This window comes from Hylaeus volcanicus, chromosome 7, assembly GCF_026283585.1.
Source record: "Hylaeus volcanicus isolate JK05 chromosome 7, UHH_iyHylVolc1.0_haploid, whole genome shotgun sequence".
In the NCBI taxonomy this organism is placed as follows: domain Eukaryota; kingdom Metazoa; phylum Arthropoda; class Insecta; order Hymenoptera; family Colletidae; genus Hylaeus; species Hylaeus volcanicus.
Window position 1 is genome coordinate 4527393 of NC_071982.1, and position 10510 is coordinate 4537902.

The following is a 10510-nucleotide window of genomic DNA, read 5'->3' on the forward strand; positions in this document are numbered from 1 at the left end:
ATCATTTTTGAAACGATACTAGGCGAAAGTTACCGGACGCACCTAGTGTTACAAACCGCTAAAAGGTTATTTCAAAAGTGTCCTTCGTTTTCGAGGATTTTGAGCTGAAAATTGTGTACGCTAGTAAAAACAACAAGTAGGAACTCCAATCACAGCCAAGTACTCTATTCATCTACAACCACTGGCTGATCACGTGGTCGCAACTGACCTGCCATTAGCGTGCAAAACTTTAAGCCAAACACCTCCAAAATGGTGGCCACTCTTGACAAAAACACTTTACTGTTTTGCAATACCAGGAGTGTCTAACAACTTCAACGAGTCTCGTTCCAGAAATCATGTTCGCCTCGCGCCTTTTCTTTGTTAGCCAACGAACTCCAGTGCAAAATGGCGCACGACTCTGTTCCTAAAAAAACATCCCTCATATCATTTCGTATCGTACACAGCACCAAAAGGGGAAGCACACGCTCGCGAAGCCCAAGACTTTTCGCGGTGAGAGGGGACCGTGAAAGGACGAACGCGAAAGACGATAGAAAGTTGCGTTCCATCCGCCGTGGCTAACCCAGTGTCCAACGAAACTCTCCGTAGGACGGGCAGCTTTGCTGCAGCTACGATTACGGCTGCGCTGGCGATCTGGACGACAACAAGCAGCAACGTCCTCCAGTCGTTATTCCTGAGCCTGTCGTACGCGGTCTACCGAGCCCTGCGGGGTCACCGATGGCTGACGGTGCACAGGAAGCAGCTCTATCAGCGGTTACCGCTTCCCCAGGTGGTGCAACAGTCGCCAGCACCTATCTCCTGTCACCCTCTTCTTCTTCCTCGTCCGTCGGCGCCAGCAGTGGCTCCAACGTCCCCAGGAAAGTCCACTGGACCCTGCAGAACGCTGCCCCGCCAAAGTCCCAGCAACAGCAACAGCAGAGAGACGATCGTCGTCTCAGAACACAACAACAACAAACCACGCCCACAGCCAGGTACCACCTGGCCACCAACGGAGCGACAACGTCGTCGTCGACGTCGCAGCGCGCCACACCCGCGGCGACGTCGTCGTCGTCGACGACGACGGTCAAGACCCCGGTCAAGTACGAGGCCAAATCCCAAGTCCAGACGCGTCGTCAGCGCGCCAAGTCCTCGACCAGCCTCGCGAATCATCGAAGCAACGCGTCCTCTTCTTCGTCCCCATCCTCGTCGCCTACCCTCGCCGTGTTGGCACCCTCTGGGGCGGACCTGGACTCGGAGGATAACCGTTCGACCAGCAGCACGCTCAGCGACAGAGTCGCCAGCAACGGATACCGTCAGTCGACAACTCGCCATCGGAAGAGCGACAACCCGGAGTCCGTGGCGCGAGACAGCGCCACTTGAGGCAGATGGCGCTGCGGACAGCTAGAAGAGAAAGAAATCAACATTGGCAAGGCATTCCAGGGGGTGTAGAAACAAAACAAGGGGTAGCCCGATACGTAGGAGCGAGCGGAGAAGCGTTTTCTATAGTCACCTTGGTCATCCGGATGAGCATCGTCGAGGGAGACCAAACGGGGAATGAGAAACGCGAGCAGAACGAAGGAGGAATCCCGTGGGAGTCCTTCCCGACAACGTTGCAACGACGATAGCGCCCTCGATCGGGGGAGAGGGTGTTTCTCCTAGCTCGCCGTCATCCTCGGTCCCTTGGACATTCGACCAGCTTCCACGGATCATCGTTTGACTTGCCGCGTCAGCCACGTCACGAGAGACATTTTCGTAGTTCGCTCGTGTGGTCCCGCGCGAGCCAACAGTGGTTGCGGAACGCGCTGTTGTGCGAGTTGTGGGCCTCAACTTCTAGTCCGTTTTAGAGTCGCGTCCCTCGCGTCGAGCAAAGGCCTTCGAAGACGGTATTCAACCAAGTATCACGATCGTTCGTTGAGGATTCGCTGAGCCCATTTCTCGTGAACGTAGCCGAGTGGTTTAGGTGTGCCAAAAACGAGCCTGCCTAAGCGAACAGCAACAGCTTTTCTCGTCTTCGCGTACCGAGGACGATCAGAGCGCACGGACTTGACGTTTTCGTTCCTCTTTTTCTTTGTTTTGTTACGAGCTCGAATAGGGACGTGGAGAGTCCCTGGGACGCGTCGTTCGTCGCCGCGATTTGTCGAACGACGCTGTTGGGTCAAGCATAAAGTTAGTCGACACACGTGCGAGTCTTAGACGAGTCCGGCCCCCGAGAATCGAGAAACTGAGCCAAGACGAAACAGAGAGACGTGTCTGCGAGTGTCCTCGGCAAACACGTAAATGCTTTAGCAATTCCTTTGGCGTATTTCATTGAACAGGTAGCGCACAATATTTGGGCCTTATAAAGTATATAAATTGTCGATGTTCCGCTATGGGAAAACCTCGTGAAATCGTACCGTCTCGGACAACGAGCAAACGGCGTATAATTATCGTAAGGAATTGAAATAACCCGACGAGAAGGAGAAACGTTATTACATAGGAGAGTTCCGTAATATACTATATAATATATACAAATATATATATATATGAAAATATATATATGTATACACACACATATAATGTAAGTATATTCGACGGATATGTGCGAAGCATAACGAATCTATCGATGTTGAGTATGTAAAGCGGATGACAACTATGACTATAAAGTATTCTATTATGGATGATCATATCTCGTGACAATATAGGTAACGCGCGGTAAACTCCGGGAGGCTATACACAATCACTATAGCCCGTGTGTTTTTGGTGAATATATAGTCTACGCTTGAAAGTAAATTTAAGGAACATTAGGGTACTGATCTGAATTCGCGGCGATCTTCGATCGCGACGTTATTAGGGATCCGTGGTTCAGTTTCTCTGGTTTCGTACGCTGACTGGTTTATGCCTGATCCAGGTATCAAATATCGAACGCGCAACCTGTGCCTCCGAGGTTAAACGAGACCTTAGGCCCTCGGACACTTTTGCACGGTGGAAATCAGACGTATCTGTTGACGTCCTCCCTCTGTCTAGGAGGTTAATCGGAAATTAAACTGGTCAACGTTTGGATAGCTGCAGGATGAGATGATGAAACATGTTTGAAACTACTGATAAGCAGAGCTACATTATGCATCAGAACTGTCGAAATATAGTCATCAGTCGGCAAGGTAAATTCTAAACAGTCGGTGTGATTGGTTGAATCGGTAAGGAAGATCCCAAGAGTGATGGTCAGTTGATAACGTTGATAACAAATGCAATCGTCAGTCGATATGTCAGAATCACGATAATCGGTTCCCTTCTTTCAAATAATCATGCCAGATAAGCTACTTGAGATATGGAGAACACTATACTTAACCTCACCTAATCAAGACCATCAACCCACAGTCTTTTTAAGGATCACATCTGATTGGCAATAATAGTCTACCAAATAGTTCAGTTAAACTAAGTATACTGGCTACTTTTTCATTAAAAACCACAGAGACTCATGGACATGGTCTGCTTTATTACAAATTTGATTTCTCTTACGAATTACCCCAGAAAAAAGATTCCTAGTTATAATAATCAATTTTAAGGGTGATGGTCAAAGGGACGGGAAACGGACACGTCTGACTTTCCACCATGCTAATTAGGTCTCCTGTTCAATTATTACTTGTACACCGGACGATGAACGTGCCGGCTCGCTCGAACGATTCTTTATCTCGCTCAACCCAACGCGACCACTACGATTACATTCCTCCTTGATTTACAATAAGTAGGCACTAATGAGAGAAACATATAAAAAAGTATACATATATATAAATAACGAAAGAAAGAAATAATTAAATAACGAAATATACGAAGAGAGAGCACGAATATATACACGTATACATATACGGAAAAAAGGAACGGTGAAGTACTCGAGTGAATATAGAATTATAGCCAATCTCCTGATGAAAGAAAGAAGAATGTAGAGAACTTGTATAACATGCATTCGAGAGTTCATCGGTAATCGTTTGTTCAATGTGCAATAACTTAACGGTAACGGCTTAATGTGTAAAGGAGACTCCTATTAATCGCGCGGAACCAGCGATGCTCCACGTCCGATGGAGGCTCTTGTTAAGGCAACACGATATTTCCCTCGTAGCGCGTGGCTGTCGATCGTTTTTAATCCTAATTTTGTCGATCTCTTGTCAACGAACCTTTATAACGTGGAAAGCCTGAAAAGTAGTCTCTGGTACTTTGCATACACACATAAATGGTCCACGTACTATCGCTTGAGACACATCAGGAGGCCTCTAGAAATCCTAAGGGTTACATTCAATTCCAATGATTTTTTCACAATGAATTGGCGGTATCAGTGATTGGATAGTTGGCTTATGGTCTATTTAGATCAATTGGTCCTCTTCTCCATGTTATAAAAAGTTTTCTGTAATTTGTCCAGAACTTTCTGGAAATCTCAATTCTTTCTTGGCATTTTCGTTTTCTCGTCAATCTTCAAGTCAAAGTAGTTGATCCAGAATCGAAGAACGCGTTAAGTCCATTAAGTCTTGAGACAGCCACGCGATGCTGGACTACTTACACGTACGAAGCGGCGACAATTTGTTTTTCGACGTTGAATAGATTGGTGAGAGGTACTTTCAATAAAAGAAATTTCGGGAAAAAGTTCCATCGAGGCAACGGTTCTTCAAGTACGGGACATGCACTGTTGTGCATCCACAAGAATGTCTCAGAGGGTGAGTCAAAGCTAGGCAACGCTACTTGTAGCGTATAGACTAGATAACTGCGCTAGCTCGACAATGGTGGCGCTAGTGTAGGTCTAAGTAGCGCCGTATGTGCCAAGTGGCGCTGTTATCGCTTTGAGAAGCCCCTTGTGGAAGCATAACAGTACCATCATCCCCCAGGAAGAAGAGACTTGTTTGGACCAAGTCGGATTCATGATTCTCCGCTTGATCCGCTTCGTACGTACCCCCCACACACATATACACAGACGTACACCATAAATACACACACACCCACCGGTATATTAACGAGGAGATATCGACGAGAAGCGCGTATCGGCCTGAGTAAATCATATTAATTAATATTAATAACGACTAATAAACGCTGTTGCTCCTGATAATTGTATATAGACGTGTAATGTTATAGTAACAACCATTAGCGGGGCGTACATTATACATATTATACATAACAAAACATATTATAAAGAACGAGACTAAATCTCATGCCGTGCGATTTTGACTACTTAACGAACGAATAAACTTAAACAGCAACGTGTAACACGAATTTACTGACGAGCAACGGAAGCAGGATGCCGATGACGACGATGACGCGAGAGCCAAGGCGGGTCTGACGGGTCGATTTTCTAGAGAGGGTTGGTACCGATCGTAGGTTACCAGTAGGGTTGCCGTAAGCTGAGCGAAAGCAACCGCGTTGAGCCTTTCGTGACGTATCAACGAGTAGCAGAGAGGAGACTTAGTACGGGTGTAGAGCGGTGCGAGAAAGAAGGATACAGCGAATTGCGAAGTCATATTCGGCTCAACGCGTTGAGTCTTCGCTAGCAACCCTACTGGCAAGCCTGGTTACCAGATATCAAGCCCTGTTGTCAGGGGTCACAACGTGGTCAACGATGAATGTCAACTGCCTTTCCTGCGATCTGTCGCTCTCCTGCAATGTCGCATCGTGCCGTAAAATAGTATACAATTAAACTACAAGTAATAGATCGTATTACCTATTGTATTATCGATATCGTGTTAAGCATGTACCGACGAACTAACCTCGAGGATCGAGGGGGATAAGAGGCAGGAGTAGGACTGCGAGGCCGGCCAGACACCTAGCGGCGAGTCTCGACGTCAACTTCGGACTCAACCGTCGACTGTCGCGCCACAGCCGACGATACGCGGAACTAACGAGACGACGGAAACGCACTTGGCACAAAGAATCACGAGAATCGTCGAGGATTAGGCTTTATAGGTTCGCTATAAAGTGTACATTAGATGTAACGCCGCGTCACGTACCCCGGTGAGGAAGATGCGCGAGAATGTCTCGTTGCCAGGGGCCTCGAGCGAATAACGCGTCCTAGGAATACTAAACTTTGCAACGAAACGAGAAAGTCGATGAGAGGGCTCTCGCCCTTCGCGACGCACGGGAATCACCTCCGACATTTTTTAGAACCATCGTCGACGCCCGGACGAGTTTTAGCAGAGCACACGCGGCGCGGTATCATTCGTCGGGTCAAGTTACAAAGTAACGTCGCTTGTCTTTCAAGAGACGCTCCTGAACCTCCATTCGATATCATCGTCACAAATCCCTGCGAGGAGTCGACGCCTCGTCTGGCAACGAGTCATTCCCCCGCCCCGATCATCCGCGCGTTCTTCGTTCGATTAGACGAGCTAGACAAACAAACAGGTCTCGTAATCAGGTAGGTAGGTTAGGTAGGTCGGTAGATAGGTAGATACCTAAAGGCAGGGCGGCGTTAGGCAGAGCCGGACACGTCGTGAACCCGTGGCGTATGAAATTACAAGAAGGACATCGATGAAAGAGGGACGAGCCTGCCAGGAGGAAACCTCGAGGACGAAACAAGAAAGAGGAGAAGAGGACGAGGAACAAAGAACTCTAAATGAACTATTAAAATAGTTAAGGAACACCGAGATCAGCCGGAGGGACTTCTTTTATAGCGTTTACCTAATATTAATACCAGTTTACCGTTATCCTGACTACTACTAGTACGCCTAATTACTATACCGAAGTAACTACTACAACGACTACTAGTAAGCGCTTATTAAAGAGAGATTAACGAAGATCTACTACAGCCAACCTAGTCCCAGTTTAACCTGTGCTCTAAACGTAGAGATTACTACCGTTGCTATCTACTGGCACTAATGTTACTGTCATCGTTTCGTTCGATCGTCGTTACGTGTGATCAGAGCGGTGTCTGCGACGTCGCCCGTGGCCCAATCCCGTTGGACAACACGGAAACGTCCCTGTTTTAACGGGATGCTCTCAACGGGGGTAGTGTTTCAGAGGAAGACGTCTTAACGAAGGCCTAGTCCAAATTGTTTACGTCGAGGACGCGTTCTCTTTACACTGGCTGCATTCAGCGGAGACAACAGTTGCGCGACTGTCGTACGATTCTCTCGAGTTCTCTGCTCTGATTCGTCCAGTCACTTCAAATAAACGAATCAAAACGGAGAATCGAAGAGAATGGCTCGAACAATTGTCTGCCGAATTCGCCCAATCGCTCAACAGTTGCGCAGCTATGTCTCTGTCGAATGTACCCGCTGTTTCCATGTCTGAAAAGACCACCAAGAGCCACGGAGACGGTCGTAGGACCACCAATCGATGCGCTGCTAGCGTTTACCGTCACAGCACTCGCTAGCGGCTGGCGCAATCGTCACTGCCGGGACTATCATCGCCATCTTTGTTCATTCGATCATCCGATCAGGGTACAGGCTGCCGACAGTCGTGGACGTCGAGTTTCTAATTGTTAACCAGTGCTACTAACGTTACTTATACTATACTAATATCGATACTGTCGTTATAGTCGATACGCAATACTATGGTCGGTTTTTTCGTACAGCCGTCACGAACGTCGCGGACATTATACCGGGTCGTCGAAGCGACGCGACGCGACGCGACTGGGACAAGGACGCGAGTGCTACGTCTGCGCCGCCCTTCGCATAGGTGTACGCTACCTAGTGATGTGATGTCGATGAATTCGCGATGAAAATGCGGAACCTCGCTCTTCCAGCGTACCTTGACCTTTTTCGACTGCCGTACTTTCAAACCTTCGTCGCTGTTTCGTCAAACCGCTAGGGAACCTGGGCAGACATACTCTCCCCGATCCATTTGGTCATTTGGACACCTTGTAACTCTTTTTGGAGCGTCGACGAAATAGGGCAGCGAACGTGTGTTTAACGATCGAGGATTGTTAGTGGCGAATGGATTCTTCACACTCGTTCAAAGACCGATCACGGTTAATTGGATTCTTAAGAGCACGTGTCACTGGCCGTTTCAGTAGAGGTACAGTGTCGCTGGTGTCCAAATAGACAATATGACTCAAAGCAGTTAGACATTCCAATCTTGGTAGTCCTGAACGTTTAGCTCGACCATTGCCCATAAGAATCCAGTTCGCTATTTCTGATAATCATGAATCCTTGGTGAGATAGAAAATAATTGTAAACTCTGTGGACCAGAGCTGGGTGCTGCGATGGTTCAATTCGCGACGAGCACGCGAATAAGTGGAACGCCATCATGGTGGCCACACCACTAGTGTCGCATAATCGGCGTGGCGCTGCAATAATCGCGACGCGCTCAGCACTGATGTGCTATTCTGTCTGATGTACACAAATAAGGATCGAAACTACAGAGATGAGTGTAAACGATCGAAGAACTATCGACTCTATGATATCATATCACTAATGCCGCGCCATTTTCACCTGTCTACTCCTTCCTCTGATCACCAAACCTTCCTCCAATAGCGAATCTAATATCGAATCCCCTGACCGGCCTAAATTCATTTCTTTGCCGATTGAGCAAGCAGGTTTGAGTTCAGTCGCTGCCCACTGGTCATCGAGAAGCTTGCAACGATTTCTTGACACGTTTACGTCGGTCACGGGCTGAAGCTTGGCGTAGAGATGAGTATAACGGAGAATACGTGTAATTCTCGAATACGTAAGGTCCGGGATATCACAGGAAAACGTGTATCGAGCGTCGCCGGGGGCGATGGTAACCAATCGCGCAGCTTCTTTGGCTGATCCATGAAACTTGCCGATCTAGACATGTCAATGAACCGAACTGAAGTTGATCCGTACTGTACATCCTCGAGCATAATTCGACCGCGTAAATACCTAAGTATATCTTTTCAATATTTCGCTGATTCTTCGTTTGATTTTGAAATTTCATTTCACGGAGTCGTTGAAGCGTGAGTTTCGTTCAGGGTCCTGTACACGCCACCAGAGAACAGTTCGGATAAAATCAGAAATGCAAATTCCACGCGGAAAATCGAACAAACATCCGGGGAAAGAGATATATTCCCGTAGGCTGAAAGGTTCTCTCGCAATTTCTGTTCTCGCAGGATGAATGGAGATTCGACGAGCCCCCACGCCACCGTTGTCCAAGAGTCGCTAACAGAATTGACGAAATTGATTTCGAATCGAACAATACCACGGCGACGTCCATCGCGTTTCCATGCTTGTTGTGCGACGAATGTTTCTATGTACGTGTACAACTTTAACTTGATAGCATACGAATAGAGACGGATCCAGATTCTTAAAACTGAAGGGCGAGGGGAGGGCGCAGCGACCACGTGACAGAGCGCATTTACGCAAAAAACATCGAATAGGGAGGACAATCTCAGACAGGAATGATTTGCTTACCGAAACAATAAATTTTGATTCGAGTTCTATTTTCTTTATGAAATTTATACGCCACTAAATTTCGAACGGTCCTGTGTTTCCTGCCATCCCCCCGCCGCCGCACCTGCTGGATTCGCCCTCGCCTACGAATTATTGTACGGTACCGCCGTGTAAGAGTGTAAGGGAGTTGATTTTCTAGTCAGGTACGAGTTACAAAATACTTTTACGTTCGACAGTAACTTTTACATCGCTGTGAATATGTAAGACGTTTTTCTTCTTTTTCTTCTCGTTAAATCTTTTTCATCGTTGCGTCGAGACGAGCGCGTCTCGCCATCGAGAGATGAGCGAACCTAAACACAGGCATACACAGGGACATACACACGCGTACACATCGATAAACAACAGATACGACGATTATGAGATACGATTTTCAATTTAATATATTAATTAAGAATTAATCTTATTATTACAATTATTATTATTATTATTATTATTATTATTATTATTATTACTGCGAAACTATTACGATTATGAGTATGGTTATTATTGATTATTACCATCATCGATTATTAGTTACTATCACTACAGTCATATAATACCTTTGTAAATGAGAATCAAGACACTGACGGCTAGGGAAAAAAACTTAATAAATTGAAATTCTATTAACCCAAACGCGTTCAATTGTCATTCCATTGATATAGTTGCCGATTCCTCTTACAGATCGTGGACGTATATTCCCGGAAGATTAGGTGCAGGTAAGGAGAAAATGGTTTCCAATAAATTTAATAGTTAAAATTTAATTTATTTAGTTTGAAATGTAAATAGTCTCCGTGATACATACTATCTAAATGATTAATGAAATATTAATCAGACTTAAGTTATCCTTAATGTTATAATATTATGTACTGAGTATGCAAATTTAAATAACTGCTTAGCATCAATTACAAACTAGAATTTAAAAAATAACTTATACTACACAGGCAGCATATTTTCTGACAGCACAAAAATACCTAACAGCTTTTCATACAAATTGCTTCATATAAAATTTACATATGTGTACTACGTGTGCGTACGTCGAACACAGTCGATGTGTAATCGAGTACGCAGCAATTTCGAGATGGTAACCGAAACGAAAAAAAAGCTAGAAGGTATTTGTTGTATACCAGGGGCATATCTGCGCCTACAAGATGACAACCGAAGCGATCCGCAGCTAGTGTCGGTTGCTACATACT

The 10510-nt window shown here is 46.1% G+C and overlaps 1 protein-coding gene across 2 annotated transcripts in view; it reads left to right on the forward strand.

Moving 5' to 3' along the window:
* LOC128880097 (protein kinase C-binding protein NELL1-like) overlaps window positions 1-9939 on the forward strand; it is a 79236-nt gene extending 69297 nt beyond the window's left edge. For both annotated transcript variants that reach the window (XM_054129802.1, XM_054129803.1), the window contains one exon: window positions 586-9939. In XM_054129802.1, coding sequence (XP_053985777.1) covers window positions 586-1356 — 771 coding nt within the window. In that variant the 3' untranslated portion in view covers window positions 1357-9939. The remainder of the gene's footprint in view (window positions 1-585) is intronic.
* The last annotated feature ends 571 nt before the right edge of the window (window positions 9940-10510 follow it).